Raw genomic sequence first — 19,851 nt, forward strand, 5'->3', positions numbered from 1 at the left:
GGCTGCTACTTATGTGCTGGCATGGAGAGTACCTGTCCTTGAGATCTGTCAGGCTGTGACTTAGATGTCAGGACGTGTTCACAAAGCACTACCACCGCGACAGTCCGGGCCGAAGGGAAAGGCATTACTCCAGTTCGTTCATGCAGGACTTTTTAGTCTAAGCCATTCCACAGACCCTTCATCTTTGGATCTATTGCTTTGGTATCTTTTCAAAAGATGAGAAATCTGAAGTTAAAAATATTATCCATCAGAAGAACAGGGTACTCAATTACTTTTGGTAATGCTCTTTCTGGTGGATACACCATCTAACCACAGATTCCTCACTGCACCTTCCAAGTCAAAAACTGACATCGACGCCAGGTGACCGCTTCCATGCAGCTCCATTGTCACTCTTGGGACTGAACAAAATTAGCGCAGCGTCACCTACTGTCATTTGGGAGCAATGCTGTTAAAATCTTCTGCAGCCAGCCTGGTGCCTGCAGATATTCTAAAGGTGGGGGACTCAGTAAATAAATCAAGTATCCACCAGAAAGAGCTTTACCAAAGATAAGTAACTTGTTCTTTAGTGCCTTGGGAAGTATGAAAAAAAGGCCATAATTGTTGGAAATTATCACTGATAATGTGGAAGTAGATTGTAAAGCAGATACGCTTAGAAAAAGAGGCATGAAATATAAAGCAGATATTGTTAGTCTTTGAAGTTAAACTGAGCTGAAGCATCATCTTCCATATTCTTGCATATTGTTCATGAATCTTTCGAAGATGTAAATTCTACAGAGACAATAGTAAACATTAGAAAAAAAAACTTAACTTATTATACTGTTTGTTATTTATAATGGTGAGCTGCTAGGTGGAGTGGCTACTGTTTTCTACATCTGATCGAATATATATTAAAAGAAAGAGGCCTTACATGATATAAAAAAATCACTTCTTTATATACTTCTTTCCAAATGTCTACAGTGCTGTAAATAAGTGATGTAACTATTACCCAGTTTAAGGGGGGCGGAACTTCCTGCAGCGCAAGATGGCCTCGTAGAGGAAGAGCTCCGTGAGCCGTCAGCTCCACACAGCACTTATCCTGGCAATCATCACCCTGTACTACACAAAACCACCGACCTTTAACCCACCTGAGAGAGAGCTGCCGAATTCCCTTGGCAATGGTGACGGGGACGAGCCGCACGAACACGCTTTTGCCGCCCGGGGCTGCCGGACCCCTGCCGCTTCTGCCGAGCGCACAGAGCGCCCTCCATATACCAGCGCTGCTCTCTCAAGGACGGAGGGTGAAGGCAGTCTTACCCCCGGCGGCACTCCACTGGCGGCGTCGGACGCGGGGTAGAGCTGCACATATACGCATTTGCTGCCCGGGGCTGTTGGACCCCTGCCGCGACTGCTGTGCACACGGATAACCCTCCGTGAACCAAGACTGCTGGCCCTCCCCGCGATTGGGACGCCCGTCTGCTGCCCGCTGGCTTAGACGCGACACGCTGCTACGCCATCCACCTACGAGACCAGCTTATTCCATTCCGCATCCTCCAGAGAGTCGGTGTTGGAGGAAGCTAAACCCTGATTGCAGACTTCACCTTGCCTCCTGTGCTATCTGCGGGGCGCACATTTGCCTACACCGGCGTGGCCGCTCCGGTGCACGAGATCTCCAGGCGGTCCTGGTCGGCTGCCATTGGGTCTCTCTTCCCCCCCCCCCCTGGCAATATTAACCCTCTCACCGCTGAGCTGCGTTGACAATCCTGTCTCTGACTCCGGACTGCTACTAGCGACTGCTCTGGACAACTGTGGTGAGGTGCCTGGCATCGATAGGGAGACCTGTGACTGAAGTTTGTGTGCCCTTGGAACTGCGCACAGAGATATTGCGCCAGAGCACCTGGCGGTCCTGGTGGCTGACTCCTCCTGCCCCATATCGGTGAGATCGCCCTGGACGCATGCACGAGTCGCACGGTTGGACACGTGGGGAGCCACGACACCTAGGCTTGCCTATGCATTTGACGCCTCTAGGCCCATGCATAGACTCCAGCGATTTCCTTACTGTATGTGAGAATCCTCGGAGAAGAGCGCCGCATTAGAAGCCATCCTGACTCTCTGGAAGTGCTCCGGCCACAAGTCCTCTACTGGTCCTTGCCCTCCTGGGGGTCGCTAACGCCAGCGGAGATTGTTCTCCTCCTCCCCTCTGTTGGCCCGAAGTAAGACTCTTCTTCTCAGTTCTGCTAGCACGCCCACAGACGACAGCACAGAACAGCGACAGCTAACCTCAACCATGACCTACGAACTGGGACGGTTCATCCAAACCCGCCTAGTGAGAAGGCGACACCATGAGCAGAGTTGATAAATCACAGTCCAAGCTTCCGTTCAATGCTAAAATCACCAGAAACAAAGACTCTGAGAGGGCCCGCTCCGCGGACACCATAGCAGACACCTCAGAGAAAGAGACCAGCGAGGTGAAACAAATGTTTGCAGCAATACAGAAAAGTTTGTTTACAATGGATGGGAAAATAGACTCTTTGGTGTACTGTATGGAAAGAATGTCCGAACGCCTGGATAAACAAACAGAACGCGTTGACATGTCAGAACGCAGGATCACTGAGGTCGAGGAGGCCTAGACCGAGGCTGACTCGGTGCAGAGACAACTGGCTAAAACCATCTCCGACCTGCAGGACAAGGCAGAGGACTCGGAAGCTCGCTCACGGCGCAGCAACATTCGTATAATAGGCCTTCCGGAATCCACCCCAATGGGCAACATGGAACAATTTACAGAACAGCTACTTATCACCCTGCTGGGTCGCGACACCTTCTCAGACATGTTCGTGATTGAGAGTGCCCATCGCTCGCTGGGACCGAAGCCCATCCTGGGTGCACCACCGCGACCAGTAATAGCTAAACTACCGGGATTGTGATTCGACCTTACGTCGCGCCAGAGAATTAGGAGAACTTCGTTATGAGAGCGCTGCAATATCACTTTACCCGGACTTTACGACAAGGGTGCAAGAAGCGTGACGCCAATTTAATCCGCTTGAACGACAACTCCGGGAGCATAACATCACCTACGCCGTGCTGTACCCGGCTAAACTGAAAGTGCATCCTCCCGACTCTTCACAGAACCAAAGACATTACAGAAGGCCATAAAAGATTTACTCAAGAAGTCGAAACAGGACACAACGCAGGAAACGCTGCCCGCGACGACAAACGCAGCTCAGAGTAACTCCCTAGAAGACAACGACTAGAAGGTAGACACTGTGGAGCTCCTGCTCTCTAAATGCTTGTTACCCACCTCCCTTTTCGTGACGAGGATGTGCCTGCTGCCCTCGGTCCTACTGGACTTTCACTCTGTTGGAACATTCAATGGCCGGCGGACAGATCACACGTGGAGTGCACACCCGAACTCTCCACAAGTATTCATACTATAGCTGCATTCTAGGGAACAGTTATGCCCTGTTACATGTTAAATATAATTGTTACAATCCCTTGGTGATGAACCTGTGGGGGGGAGGGGATTCGGATTCTTAGCCAGCAGTAGACTGTGTGGTGCCTCACTGACACTTTATACCTCGTTTTATGATGCTAGAATTTGATTGCCATGCTATTTCTCTACATATGTGGACTCGGGCTGATGGTTACTCGTAGCGCTTAGGTAACATCTGCCCCTGCGTTTTGCCCACTATATGTTTGGATGTCGCATTTACCTAGGGTAGGGAGGGGGGAAGGAAGATTCTACCATGCTCTGTTGGGGTTGGCATGGCGTGGGTGGTAGGGAATGTTTTGCGATTACACAAATTTTTTTATTTTTGTTTTCTTGGTTTATTTTGATACGAATGTATGAGACACATGCATTGGAGGTCATACAAATGAACTATTTCACAACTGACCAGATCATGGGAGTCCAATGGAGATACACTTGTTACATCGCGCCCTTAGCACCACTATAGACCATGACAACTAGATTGAGATTCCTGTCCTGAAATGTTAGGGGCCTCAATGACCAACGCAAGACCAGGAAGGTCATATCATATCTCAATAGGCACAATATTAATGTGGCACTCCTGCAGGAGACCCATATCCCTGACGCACATCTCCAGCGCATAAGAAGCACGATGCGCGGCACGATACATGCCTCAGGCTTCACTACACATGCACGAGGGGTCCTTGCTTGGGTTAATTCCAAAGCCCGACTCACCCTCGAAGAATTACATACAGATGCTAATGGTAGATACATGGTGTCCAGGTGCAAGGGAAAGGGCGCGGAATATATAATAATTGTTTACGGCCCTAATCATGACTGTCCGCAATTCTTCCATGACTTATTGGCCCTAGCTCGGCAACTGCCCGATGTCCCACAAATATGGGGGGGTGATTTCAACTGTACCCTTAACCCTGACCTTGATCGCTCTGGGGGACCACCGCGATGTCGCACGCAGGCAGCTGAGGCAATTTTAGCTGCCCTTACGGAGTTGAACATGGTTGATGTCTGGTGCTCCCGCTCCCCTACAGCAGGAGGCTACACTCATTACTCTGCGCCCCATAACCTCCATACCAGAATTGACTACTGGTTCCTAATGGGATCACTTAGAGGCACTGTCCAGGAGTGTGAAGTACTTCCCTGTACTTATTCCGATCATTCCCCGGTACTACTAACATTGACCACTCCTGATAAACGCCCCCCGTTCACCTGGCGCATCTCCCCCTATAAACTACTTGATGAGGCCTTTAGAGCAGAACTGCTGGAAGCGATGGAAACATTTTTTGACTCAAACCTAGGCTCTGTTCCACACTTCACTGCGATCTGGGAGACCTTCAAGGTCTATGTGAGGGGCATTGCCATTTCTAAGCACTCGGGGGTGCTGAAGTCGATTAGGAACAGACTGGCGCTACTTGAACAAACCCTGACCAAACTAGAGAAGGACTCGTTGGAGACAAAGGACCCTGCTTTACTGACCACACTTAAGACCACACTAGAAGAGTACCACTCTGAGGCTGATAGAGTGGTCAAGCTGCTGGGTAAATACGCAGTGGCACGGTCATATGGAGAGGGGGAGCGACCTGGCTCCGCCCTTGTGAACCTTATGAAGGGACGCCGACCTACGTCTCACTCCATAGAACTCACTATCGATGATGACAACATCATTGCTGACGCTGCTGAAGTGGCGGAATACTTTCGATCGTATTATGCTGACTTCTACAAGACCAAGTCCTGCACCACACGATCGGATATGCTAGACTTCTTGGAGTATATTAAGCTCCTCTGGTTACTGGACGCCCACAGGGAATACCTGATGCGACCCCTTGAGGCGTGGGAGGTGCGGGCGGCTCTGTCTACGATACGCTCTGGGTGCGCGCCGGGCCAAGATGGGCTCACGGTAGGATTTTACAAAGAGTTTCAAGAGTTACTGGTTCTACCCCTACTAGCACTCTTTGAGGAGATGGCTTAGCAGGCTCTATGCCCCCCACCATGGGAGAGGCGCTCTTAATTGTCATTTTAAAACCAGGGATACCACCACAAAACTGCATCTCATACTGTCCACTTTCACTATTGAACGTGGACACAAAAATCTTTGCTAAAATACTAGCGAATAGACTTGCCCCCCTAATGCCGACTCTAGTGGGACCGGAGCAGGTTGGCTTTATACCAGGACGCACACTCGCATACAATTTGTGCAGAGTGTTTGGAACAATTCAGCACACTAAACCAGACACCAAGGCCGCTGCCATTTTTCTGGATGCTGAGAAAGCATTTGATTCAGTGGAGTGGAATGTTATGTTGCTGATCCTAGACCGAATGGGACTGGAGAGTGTCTATTTGAGCCTAATTAACACTCTATATGCGAACCCCACTGCTAGGGTGTGAGTGGGAGACATGGTCACCACCCCCCTGACAATTTCTAGAGGCACTCCCCGCTTTTGTATGCCCTGGTGGCAGAGCCGGTAGCTTGCGCTGTGCAAGAATACCATAGCAACAAAGGAATCCGGTTCCCTGGGTATAATCTAGTTGTCTCCTCCTATGCAGATGACACTCTATTTTATGTTCGAGACCCGGCCCAAAATGTGTCTCCCGTTTTACGGGAAATAGTAAGATATGGAGAGCTTTCAGGATTGAAGATAAACTGGAAGAAATCGGTGATATTCCCCCTAACCCCAGCGACGCTCCCAGAGGAATTGGACTTCCCTCTGTGGTGGTCCACTGACCCGGTGCGCTATCTGGGAATTCAAATACACACAGACCCGGAACTGGTATTCAGGGAGAATTATGGTTGCGCCATTACCAAACTTGAGGAAGACGTTGCAAGATGGATCCCTCTCCCACTCTCCCTTTTGGGTAGAATATCTCTGATGAAAATGGTAGTTTTGCCCCGTTTCCTTTTCTTGTTCCTCAACATCCCAATGGTGCTACCGACGCAGTTCTTCAAACATCTTAGAACATTACAATTTAAACTGGCTTGGGCCAACAAACAGCCTCGAGCGAGCTGGAAACTCCTCGTCCTACCATACTCCATGGGAAGGTTGGGTGCCCCGGACCTTGACCTCTATTACCGAGCAGCACAAGCCTCACACGCATACTTTTGGCTTCACCAGCAGACACCCCCTCCCCACCTACACATAGAGCGTTTGACGCAGTCCCCTGCTCACTTAGCGACTGCCCTATTCCATACGCCACGTAAAACCACATCTGTCCTCTACTCGATCAATGCTACCACCCATGCCTGGCATAACCTCCTCAACCGACAAGCGCTTTCCATATTGTACTCCCCTATCACTCCCATAGCCTGGTGCGAGTGGCTCCCCACTCTCACGTCTCCAGAAATGATAGCGGCTCTGCACTCCCTGGGAATAGACACGATCGGAGCCTTTTGTAGAGACGGAGTGGGCAAAGACTGGACTGACTTGTTGGAGACGGATCCGCCACCACCGCCCCTAACCACATTTCACTATTTTAGGGCTTGAAGCACTCTGCGAGACCTACTCAGTGACAAGCTTCTGGAACCTCCGGAGGTACTTTTCCTCTCCACATTGATTCGCGCGGAATCCCCTAAGAGACTGGTCTCACATATATATTCTAAGACACAAGAACTACATCGTAATCAATACATAAAAGCCAGACTCGACTGGCAGACTGACCTAGAGACTAACATAGATGACGACATGTGGGAATATTGTAGTGAAGCAACCAAACGTATCTCACTAAACGGCCGACACCGTCTCATACAGTTTAAATTCCTAAACCGAATTTACCACACACCGATGCACAAATTTGGACTCCGCGACACGTCAGACTGCGAGAGATGTGAAATGGGTGAGGCCAATTTCCTCCATTTAGCATGGCTTTGCCCCTCAATGGCGGATTTCTAGACACACGTTTTTGTTGACCTTAGCGCAGTTACGCAGGTGGCAATCAAACCTGACCCGCTGCTAGCCCTCCTCAGCTTTTCCAAGAGATAGAAGAAGCCCATCAGGCGCTTGGTAGATATGGCCATTTTGGTGGCTAAGCGTCTCATAGCATTACATTGGTCCCGAGGTCCTCCCCCCTCGATATCACAATGGTCCAGGGACATGATGTACTGTAATACACAGACAAACATATAGCGAGCTACTTCCCTCCCTAGAAATCGACCGAAAAACTTCTGGGGCCTGTACAAAGCATATACTACGGCCCCGCCTCGAGAGCGCACCGACACACCTCCCCCCACAGGGCGATCCCAGCAGTCGTGACGGATTCTGTCAGTTCTGAGAAACACAATGCAGACTTCTGTACTGACTTTAGAACACTAGGGTCTTTTTAAAAAAAAAAAAAAATGTTATTCCTCACAGCGATGATTGCATTCTGATATTAATGTATGTAATATGTTTGTTTTCTACTCATTGCTCACAATTATACAGACTACTCAGGAATGTAAATTCTATTACATTGGCTATTTTTTCTATTTTTTGGGATATTATGTTTCAATATTGCTTCTTTCGTTTCCTTTGTATTGTTAAAATTGGAAAATAAAGTAATAAAAAAAAATAAAAAACTAATACCCAATTTAGAGGTATTCAATTTACCAATCTTCGAATGTTGGAAAGAGGAAGTCAGCCTTGCTGGCATTTAAACTTGTCATCTTTGGAAGTGCTATAGATGTTAGCAGTGAACGTCAACTCACTTAGTCTTCCTGTCGGCTGTGATAGACACGGGAGATATTTTCTGAATACAGCGTACATGCCTGCTTCACTCTGGGAGATGAATACTGTGCTGGGTCCCAGTCTTCGCATCTGGAGCTATTTCTCCAATATAACATCAAATATCTATTCTTGAAGAGAATTTTGCTTTAGAAAATGCAAGAATGTTCCTGAAAAGAGCCAGTCATTATTTTTTAGTGACAATGTTGTCATAAAAACACAGTGCAACTAGAGACTTTTAATAAGTTCCCCTCAGACATTCCCATTAACCAAATTGTATACTTTCCTGTGTTGTTTGAGAAAAAAGTGGTGCAAAATGTAAAAAGGATTTACCTCAGAGAAGCAACAAAGAGATCAGTTATTCTACTATTTGTTCTTTGCATATGGGCCTTCAATTAAGGTGACATCTTTGTCTCTGCATGGATTGTGGCAAGCATAAAGCTGGTTACCTGAAGGCTTTAAGACACCTGTTGACAGATGCATGGCAGTATAACTGTTCGCTTTACCAGAATCATGCCAATGTCTGCGGTGTTGAATCCAAAAACCTGTTTGTGATTCTCAAGGCAGCAGATGGAGAGCACCACACACCTTCCTGAAGCTTGTGTTGATTGTTACCAGAGCAAGATGTGAGTGGGGCAGGTTTGAGGAATTTGTTTCATAGAATATTATGGTAGTGGGTCCTAAATCATACAAGTAAAATCTACCCCCAGTAGTATAATATGGCCATAATTGTAGTGCAGCAGTATGCAGAGGCTCCTCATTCTTCTGGTTCATGTGCCACTATGTCTGCAGTGCTAATTATAACTACTTCCATGCTTCCACCTTCCCAGGTAACACTGCTTTTCATGCTTCCACCATCCAGGTAACACTGCTTGCAATTCTATTTCAAAAGCATAATGATCTATGAAAGATCGAATAATATCACTCCCTATCTCCCCAGTAAAGCAGTGGGATATGCACAATATATGACATTTTGAACCTCAAATTTTATTTTTTTATTCAGACTATTTAAGATGTTTTGCCTGTGAGGGCATTACTTTCATTTAAAAATATATTGATCCTGAATTACAATGCCAGGTGTGAACATGTGCGCTGATATTGTTATAAGAATTTGGCTGGCATTTGTACAGAGCATAGGGCCTGTTTACTTGCTGGCTGATAACACACATGATGAATAAAGAGGTTGGATGGCTACGGGTGTTTCTTTATGTGATACCTTTGTATAAGAGGATTTTCAGCTTGACAGGAAGTACTCCAAAAGTAAGTGCCTTTATGAAATACACCAACATTATTCACAGGCAAGAACGTTTTTTTTCTGATAAGAGACTTTTAACTGCAGATTCCTCACCTTTTGAATACTTGCCCAGGAATCAGAGTGGATCCGGAAACCTTGGTGTAGTACCTCTTGGCGGCATCAGGTGGTGCTGTGCGGTTCAGCACTGATGCCGTTCCACAAATGACATGCGGAGCAAATATAGGCACCACTACAGCAAGCTGACGTCAGTTCATTTCTATCTACGCCACCAGACGTTGATCCAAAGCTACCTCTTGTCTCTTTTAAGACTCATTTACCTCAAAAGTTCCAAATCCAGTGTGCAAGGAAAGTGTCAACCACCCACCGCCCTCCAAGACAGGCTAAAAACCTTGTAGGGACTGTTGCAAGCAAATGTCTGTGACAAATCCCTATCAGGTTTGCCAGTGGTGCCTTGGGTCAGCTCACGACTCTCAGTCCTGCAGTTCTTGTGCGTCGATGAATCTGAAGGCCCTTCAGGACAGCAAGGTGATGCTTTGTTGCCAAGGACTGGAAGACCCCTGTGTCAAGACCTGTCCAAGTCCAAAGGTCCGTCCTTGTCCAGAAGCCAGCCACAAGGTCAGTCATTGTCACATGCTAAATCTTAGAGTAAATCGAAGAAAAGCCATAAAAAAATTCAAGTAGAAGTTGGTCCCATCCCGCCACTATCAAACACCTGAAAAGGCCCATCATTCTCGCTCCTGAAGTCGGTTGACTTCGAAGCCAATCTCATAACTTATCCCGGCACAATCTTAGTTTCTGGGGCCACCTGGGACACTGAGGCAGATGCAAGAGTTCCTCTAGGGTTCTCTGGATTTTTTCCATTCCTCCTGGCGTGACTGTGGGCCTCATGGAGCGAGAGTCCTTCAATCTGGTATACCGCCAATGGGTTTGCCCTCGTCGCCAGTTGGACCCTCTGAATCTATCCTCAGGCCTCTGTTGGCACCCTTGCTGACTCCTTCTCCAAGTAGGTTCCCAGAATTCCGACTCTCAACGCCCTAGGACAAGGCACAACTCGTCGTGCTCTCTGACTTCGAGTCTGCGCCACCATGAACTCGCCCGAGGACGCGCTTGGTGTCCATCGAGTGTCGGCCTTTGCCCCCGCAACCTGTGTTGCTTAACGTCATAGTTCTGCCAGACAGTCTTCATACATTACATTTCTTATTTGCATGAACTCCTATAGTGAGTATGATACAGGAGATGAGTTTGAGCATCACTACCAGGAAGAAAACTGGTACGAGGCCCTCCAGGGCGCCAGTGGTTTCGACATCTTCTGACACCAACCTAGTCTCCCTTCCAAGCCCTGCTACTGAGAAAATTGGTTCCTTCATGATGGTTTTGCAGCCTGCAGCTTTTAACAATGGAGGTTAAAACTAATGTTCTTACCGAAGTTCTCCAAACGGGGCAGACCAATACTGAACCCATGTTGCCTTTAAATTAGACCCTTCCGACACTGTCTTAGGGGCCTGGGCCAAACCCTGCTCTGGTCCCTGGGTGCATTGCCAGATTGCTCAGTGCCATCATCCTGTCAAAAGCAACCCCAGTTTTTTGACACAACACCCTTCACCTGAAAGCTTGTTGGTGCAAACCTTGGTACTGGATGATCTTCCTTTCTCCGCTCCTAATCAGAAGTCTTGAAGAGTAGAGAATCTGATGGAGACATCTAGCTGCAGATTCCTTAACTTAGAATATCCCCAGGCGTCAGACTGGATCCGGAAAAACTTTGCAGCAGCACCTCTGCGCGCCGGGGGACGGCGCCACACGACCCTGCCCTGACGTCGTCTATGTACGTGATGTCAGCGAGGACATACAAGTCCCTCCTGGCGCGCTGACATTAGTATCCTTCTTTTCCGCGTACAACGCGGATCCGGAGTGACCGGTTCCTTTGGCCTGTTTTTAGGCCCTTCATCAACGGATGAAGCTTCGTTCGGCACGGCTGTCCCGGTCAGAGTCGTGGCACAATATGCACCTCCCTGGCATGTGCACAACCTGTAACTGATTTATGCACATCATTCAGTCCTGTAATATGCCCAATATTGTAATTGTATTTACATAGTGCTTCCACCCCTGACGAGGCATCGAAGCACTTTTCAGTGAGGATCCTGCTACTCCGGAACCAAAAAAGGATTAATGGTGGGTTAATATAGGGAAATATGTGTTAATTTGAGCAATGGACATGTGAGTCTGTTAGTTTCATGGAATGGGATAATGGAGGGATAGAAGAGGGAAGCGTCTAGAAAGTGTAATTTATGAGATTGTAGTAAAATGAGGTTTGGGATGGGTCAAGGGAGGGATAGAGGAGGGAAGAATCTAGAAAGGGTTATTAGGGCAATCATAGTAGTAAAAGGAGGCTTGGGATGAGTATAAGGAGAGATGGAGGAGGGACAAGTCTTTAGAAAGGGATTTACTCTCACAAGTGCATTGTAAATGGGCATAAACTGAACATTTCTCACCCAATTGGCACCCCTTAGCCCTTAAAATAATGTTCCCAACATACAACAGTGCCTTTTGCTCCCTAACATGAAGGTACTACACAATGAGGTAGCTGTTAAACCCCAAGCAGCACAGAATACAATTGACAACAGACTATAAAGAGGTCTATGTTTGAAAGGGTGCATAGAAGAAGAGACAATGGCCCGAAATAATTAGAATGTTGATACCATCCTGTTTCGTTTTCATGTATAGCAAACGCGACATTTGAAGGTTAATAAACACAACTGTACAAAATACACTACACGCAATACTACAAATGCACAGCCTTCTATCCTGTAATTGCCGTTGTCATGTGTGACAAACTTGTCACAGCTCGACGTGCGCTCTGAAAACCGATGATTTAAAGGAGTGATTTGAGGCTTAGCTTATTTACTGAGTATTTACTGTATATCAACTGTAATTTTAGCCGAAGGAACTTAGATACATTTTTGCTGCCATAATGGCAAATGAAAGATTGCCAGGGTTAACTTCACCAGAACGTGTACTAACCAGGCAACTATCCTACTCAAGTCTGCCGCAAAGACCCCGTGATAACGCGACAATATATATTTTTTAAATTAGTGGTACTGGTGAAGTAAGATTTTTTCACCTAAAAACACGAGCACACTTGATCTTTGTAATCACCTTGGCTACATTCCTTTCAACCCTAGCAACAGTCCCTTAAATTCTGATGTGGAGAAAACTGAATAATTAACCACCTGTGAGAGTCATGAACCTCACTGAAGGGAGTTGAATGAAGTCTACAGGTTTCTCCATAGGCTCGAGCTACAAGAACGCCCTTGCAAAGCACTATGAACACATATTAATGGGTCTGATTCACAAACATAGTTGTAGCCTAAATTTCTCTGACAAGAACAGCAAGGGATACAGAAACCCAGAGAGTATATGAGAGTTTACATTTTTGTAAGTGAGGGAGAGTGGCATAAATATCGAATTCCTGGGGCTTTTGTGTGTGGGGGAATTTGAGGTATTGTAAATTGCACTGACCACACACAAACTGTTTGTTTCTATTCCCGATCAGTTTGCATGCAGTTTTCACCCATGAAAACGAATGTTAAGTTACGCTGTTGTTTTTGGGAATTAATTGTCATGTAAAAGAGACATTTGCCTGTTTTTTACAATCATCTCTTTGGAACCGGATTTCCACTTGTGGGAATTCTGCATTGTATAGTACTGAAGTGTTACCACTGTGTTTTCTTTTATTATATTATTGATGTTATTTTTAGCATCATCACATTCACTAGTCCCATTATAGCTACTAATAGGCATACAGTTTTGAGTAGTATAGCAAGGTGAGTTGCACATCCATGGTTTATACACAGCATGAGCCCATTATTTACTAACAACTGGTCCCAAGAGAAGTTACCAGGATCAAGCAGTAACTTTAAGCCCTTACTCTACAGAGTGTAAAGCAGGCGTGCCTTTTAAATTCCCTCATTTCTGACCTAGAGAATGTTATGTTGAGCATGTAAATAGCTTGTTCTGGGTTGCTGATCTTGGACTACAAAAGACCTGGCCTTGAATATTTAACATTCTCAGATATGAAAAAAACAATATTCATTTTAGTGAGACCCTCAGTATGACGTTTGGGGGGAAAACAAACATATATGACATATTGATGTCTAAACCTGAAGGTAACTTATGAATAAAGATATTTGGATAAACTGTATTCGGGGGGTAGAGGGAAAGGGAAACGTATCGAAGTCATGTCTAAATAGACTGCAATGTTTTTAAACACTCTAGTGAGTTCTAAGTCTGTGTATTTGGGAAAGTATACGTTGCCAAAATGGACCATTATCTGATTTTATTCAACTAGGTCTCAGCTAAACCCTGTGCGCAAAGCAGGATGGTGGACCGGAATGCTTTAGGGCGTGGAAGAAGGTGAAAACCTTGGACTGGATGGCCTACCTTACCACTACCGGGCCCTGTCTGATTAATGATGTCAACCAAAATGTAGAGGCTGTTAACACCTGTCCTCTGGGATCAGCGGATGTACTAGCTCTTTTACAGGAGCCGAAATAGAGAAAAGGCAAATCTTTTGCTCCGTGGTTCTCTTTGCAACTGGTCCACTAATCTTACTTTATTACCTGCTCGTCCATTGCCAATCACACCTAAATGGTTTCTTTAAAAAAAAAAGAAGATTTCTTTGGATGAGCAGGAAGAAAATTGTGGTCCACCTCTCCATCTTACAAACGCTCTTTCTTGCTTGCAGTTATTTTTATTCACTGATCCATTCCGGATTGGAGATATAAAAAAAAAAATTGCACCTGTGCATTTTGTAGGCGTGTACATGCCTGCTCATTCATGCGCACATAAGTCATCACACATGTACGCTCCATGAGCTGCTTTATTTATTTACTTTGCCCTACGCTGTACCTCACTGGCAAAAAAAGTTTTTACAGATGCTGCATGGTATCCACAGCAGTATTGTCAAATCCAATAGGTCCAAAATGCGAGACCTATTGGCTTTGCCAAAGCTTGTTTTTATTAGTGAAAGCTTAAAAAGATGAAATTCAGTCGCCCGTCAGCCAGGAGTGCATGTGTTGACGAATGGGTGAGAGTGAGAGGCTGAGCAGCACAGACGATGTGGGACAAGTAAAGCTGTCTTACCTTGCATTTTGTTTGAAAAATTACGTTCACCACCACTGCCTCCTGAAAGAAATGTATAGCCCCGGCCCTGACAATAAAGTGCCGGTGCTGAGCACTGGAAAGCACCGGCACAAATTAAGCACTGCTCTAGACTATGGTGAACCTCCTTAAGGTTTTGGGATCCCTATCAACATGCTGAGTCGCACCAGACTCCTTCTCAGGCATTCCCTTTCATCAAAGCCATTCTGGACACAGTGAAGTTTCATTCCTTTTCCCCGGAAAGGAGAGTGCTGGAAATTCAGGCCATGATCCCGATCTTTCATCCTCTGTCCTGTATTTAAGTGACGTCCTCTCTGAGGTTGCTGGTACTGATGGCCTCCGGCATCCTGCTGGTCAAGAATGCCAGCTGGCGTGGCTATCCGTTCCCATTTGACTCATACAATGTAAAATACTCCACAGAGCCTATTATACTAGTTCAGCGCTCATTAAGATGGGTATTCTCAGCTCCCTGGTCTGTCCCCGTGGATGTGGGTACACTGGTACCTTTTTACATCAATGTTGGGAATGCCCTAGCCTTCAGAAATACTGGTGAAGGGTTGCCCCACAATGTCCCAGATAGGCCACAAATCTATTGAAGCTTCCCCACGGCTCTGTCTCCTGAACATCTGGGATGCTACTGATTTAACCAGAACTGAACAGAACAACTGTGGGTCTCCCTGGGCTGCATGGTGGCAAAGCGCAATATTGCCAGAACTTGGAACGGAGGGGTTGAGCTGCAATACACTGATTAGGAATCCAATATGGATTGGTGTATGCAAGCAGAGAGAGTGGTGTATGAAAGGAGGGGATGCCCGGGCAAATGGACGAGGATATAGGGCCCCTGGAACGAAGAGCAGAGGCTTCCTATCTACCCCCTTTAATGATACTCCCCCATTTCCGGTGGACAATGAGACGCTGTAATGTTTTACTGGCCACGTGGGAATAAGATATAACTTATTTGCTAATGACCCAAAGTGCTGATTTGTTAGATCATAATTTATATTTTGAATGTTTAACATCTCGACGACTGCTCTATACTGCACCTGTTTTGGTTTGTATCGTATTATGCTGATTTTTTTTTTCCTCCATAAAAAAGATTTTTTTAAAAAAGGAAACCAGGTGGCATGTGAGGGCTCTACAGTGAGAGATGAAGTCTCAATGAGGACAACGTCAAGGGCACCTCTCCAATCATGTCTAGATATCGGAAGAGACATGTCGCTGATCAACCACATTGGGTCAGCGGTAGACCCTCTCCCTGACCTACCCAGAGCTAACAGTGTTAACAAATGCCTTGCTTCTGGACTGTGGCGACCACCTTTAGGAGGTAGAGGCCTCTGGTTTTCAGCGAAGGCCTGGCTCCAAATCAACCTTCTGAAGCTGAGAACCACCCACTTGGCCTTGAAAGTCTTCCTACCATCCATCAAGGGAAGGCTTGAGCAGGCGCTTATGAACGACACCACCACCATGTGGTAGTGCAGCAAACAAGACATTATGGAGTCGTGGACCCCTATAGTGAGAGGTACTGCACCTCTGGCAATGGCCAGATTATGTAAGGGAGGTCAAACTCAGCTGTCAATGGCTAATGGAATACAAATGGCAGTTACATCCGAAGGTGGTGCAAGATCTTGTCCAATAATGAGGAGAGCCTTGGCTTGATCTCTTAGCTACCATTGAGAACGATGTCAGCAATGTCAGCAGTTCTGTGTGTTGGATTTCCTATGATGTATCTTCCTCAGAGACGCATTCCGCCACATGTAGGACTCGGGGGTCCTGTGTGCCTCTCCTCTCCTGCCCCGAGTTCTGGATCAGAACCAACCGTTGTAGTGGCTCCAGATTGGACATGGAGAGTATGGTATCCCGAGCTCCTGGGCATGAGCATCCGTCCTCTGATTAATCTGCCCCTCTGAGAGGACCTGCTGTTGCAGCATGGTCTTGCACCTGGCCCTCCTTAATCTCCTATATACACACTGTAGAAGCTACCCCAAAGTTGTAGTCACCTATGTGACGTAACCATATTCCTACAAGTACTATATAGATGGAGTACTGGGCATCTAAAAAATTGTGGAAAACTGTCCTCACACTCCACCAGGTGTCATGCTTCATCATAGGCAGTCCTCACTCTCTAAAAACTCGGTTCGATAGAGAGCGGGCCTTCACCTGAAGACAAGGAGGCACTTCTAATCATTTAAGTGAGGGCCCATGCAAAAAGTGATTTAAAAACCAATGTATTACCCTAAATCACATTTAATCATAGGGTATTACTTGGTATTAAAAGCTGGAATGTGGGGATTAGGGGAACTATTACCCCATCACCACTATTGTCGTCAACATGTTTCTGCCATTGGCTCTAATGAGTCCGCTGCATTCATCAGGACGCAAGTCGGGCTCCTGTCTTGCTAATATGATTTAAGATATTGCCACTATGTTAGGGCGACCAATGGCAACCTCTAACCTAATGCTGGTGCTCTCAAATAACTGTGAAAAAAATAAATATTTTATTCAAGTGGATATTTCATGTGCTTTTTTCGTAGAATAGGGATTTGGTAACATCATAAACACCATGCATATGTGATATTTGCATTTGAGTGTGGTTATCACTGCAAATGTGAGATACGTATTAAAACATTAATTCACCATGACTCCTCAATCTGCACCATCTTGCTTAGAGATTGAGCAGCAGTAGTTGAATACCTTCTACCTCCTTCCGGAAGTGGTTGATGGCATTTCTCTACCAAGACTGTATATGCCTGTCGTTGAGATAAATTTGTTGGTTGGTGTGGTTCTCGACAGAAAGACCCCCTCCAGGCCTGGTTAGCTACTGTTTTGTTGCTTATTATGTCTGTCTCCCAGCGAGGCTTTGCTTTGGGCAGAGTTAAAGGGTAGCTTTCAGCTTTTTTACAGTTGCTGGTCCAGCCCTCTTTATTTAACCTGCTGCAATGCATTTTTTTAAGAACTCAAGCATTTGTTTCTTCATTCTTCAGTTGTCTTGTCACAGTGGGATCTTTACCTGGTCTTTACATATTTACAGTTGTCCTTTGCAGCTTTTCACCCTCAAGACGATGTTCCTTGTTGCCATTACATGGGCTCGGCAGGTGAGTAAGCTTCAAGTTCTGTATCAGCCTGTCGTATACCACCTTCTTTCCAGAAAAATTGGGTCTGTGAAGAGACCTTATTGTCTAGATCCCAAAAGAGTGCTGAGCAGTTACATCCATCTTACCAGAGAACGATGAGGGGATGATCAGTTCTTTCTTGGGTTCGCAGGAGAGAAAAAGGGCTAAGCCGTACAGAACAGAACCTTCTTGTGCTGGATCGTGCTCTGCATAAAGATCTACTACTCATTGTCCAAGAAGCAGCCCCCAGAAGGGTTAAGGGCGCATTCTGTTGGAGCAAAGGATGCTACCACTGTTGACATGCAGAGTTCCTGTACTACCTGAATGTCCGTCCAATACGTTCATGAAGGGCTACTGTCTTGACATCCATATTGGCCGAGAGGGGCATTTCGCCTGCTTGGTCTTACAGGGCTTTTTAGTTTCAACAAATAGGTATTGCTTTGACATCTGTATAACAGGTGAGGAATCTGTGGAAACAAGTTCCTCTCAGAAGAACAACTTACTTCCCTATCTAACCACAGATTCCTCTCCAACCCTCCCATTCTCCCTGTTCTATGATTTTGGTCTTCAACTGTAGTAAAACGGCTTTATAGATTTGCTTTATTTATTTTCATGGTTTTAAAGCATGTATATGTAGTTCTCCAAAAGAGTGAGGTATCTCTTTTGAGGATAGCAAGTACTGCTGCATTTTTCATTATGACTGAATGTGAGGGAAACTAAATAAGTACTGTGGAAGTAAGCATGATTGGCTATTTTGTGGATTTGATTATGACAGAATTGTTTTTTAATGTGCACCATGTACATATTTGTAATATCCCTCAAATTACTGTTTTATTGTCCTTTCAAACATGTAAATAGTTACATAAAAGTACACTGTCTAGGACAAATGTAAAATTGTAAATATAAAATGTTATTAATGTGTATTTATTTAAAACACATTATTATTTTTTATTTGCAACAGTGTGCAAAAGTTTGGCAACCGAAGCAAAATGTAAGAATCTTTTTTTCCTGTTCCAGCTGGCCAAGAATGTAGGAAACAATAGTTTTAATGAAATTATGGAAGCAGAATTGCCCACTCCTTCCCCAAAACCCAATCCTGCAAGTGATATGTAAGTATTTTCAGAGGCATGCAAGAATCAGTATTGGATGCAAAACCATTCTTGGGTATCCGATTGTTATAAGAAGCTACAGTATACATGTAATTTGCAATTCCTAATTTTCTTTTTCTAATTCTGACTCCTTAAGGCTTTTGGTCAGTTAGGTTATAACTTTTATCCTGAAACAAGTTGATCCTCTGCTATAGTACGAAGTTTGAATATGTTTGTCATGTTTAATTTTAGGACGTGGATCTTGCGCTTCATGCTGTTGATATTTGCAGTTGTAATTTAGGGAGGAATTAGCAAGGGGAACATTGATTATTAATCACTATTTTCCTTTTGCATTCCAAACACTGATCGCATTTTCTTTAGATATGACCTGGCTAATGTTAAACCCCATTTTCATCATGTGTCCCCACTGTTGGAGAAATACCTAGTCTATATTGCAGTCATGACATGCGGATGAATGCCATTTCCTCCAGGGATACAGCTTCAGTTGTGAGACCATTTAATTCTATAAAGTGCTGTTATTACATAATACATACACACACCATCTGATTATATTTCTTTTTTTAATACCCAAACAGTACCAAAAGAGAGTAATTAAGAATACAGCTATAGTTGAAACTCAGAATACATTAATGATGATTCACAAGCATTTGAGCTTTTCTTAGGTTCACTCAAAAAACAAAATGATGTAATCAAATGCTAGAAAATATACCCTTAATGCCTATGTGTTTGTGTGCATGTGTGTGGTCTTGCTACCTCATGTTTTGGCATTTATTGTACAGGCAATCGGGTAGAAAGGCTTGGAACTCTACTCCACATAAAGAACATCCTACCTCAGATTTTCTGCTACACACCATGTGCATAGGATTTGTTGCCTGAGCTCCTGCTCTTATCATTTTTGTAAGCTTTTTTACGAGGGGTTTCCAGTCCCTCGGTTGCAACTTTATGGGTTTCCCAACAGGGGTGTCTCCCTCCTTATTGCCCTATATTTGCAGGTACTTCCTTTTTTACCATGACACAAGCACCTACACCTTTGAAATCACTTTTTTAGTCCATGCATGACATATTGTCT

The 19,851-nt window shown here is 45.3% G+C and overlaps 1 protein-coding gene across 4 annotated transcripts in view; it reads left to right on the forward strand.

Annotated features, from left to right (window-relative positions):
- Window positions 1-19,851, forward strand: part of ASAP1 (ArfGAP with SH3 domain, ankyrin repeat and PH domain 1) — a 1,875,051-nt gene that overhangs the window by 1,099,186 nt on the left and 756,014 nt on the right. For all 4 annotated transcript variants that reach the window (XM_085604920.1, XM_085604922.1, XM_085604921.1 and 1 more), the window contains one exon: window positions 18,691-18,782. In XM_085604920.1, coding sequence (XP_085461046.1) covers window positions 18,691-18,782 — 92 coding nt within the window. The remainder of the gene's footprint in view (window positions 1-18,690; window positions 18,783-19,851) is intronic.

This window comes from Triturus cristatus, chromosome 5_1 (genome assembly GCF_964204655.1).
Source record: "Triturus cristatus chromosome 5_1, aTriCri1.1, whole genome shotgun sequence".
Taxonomy (NCBI): Eukaryota; Metazoa; Chordata; class Amphibia; order Caudata; family Salamandridae; genus Triturus; species Triturus cristatus.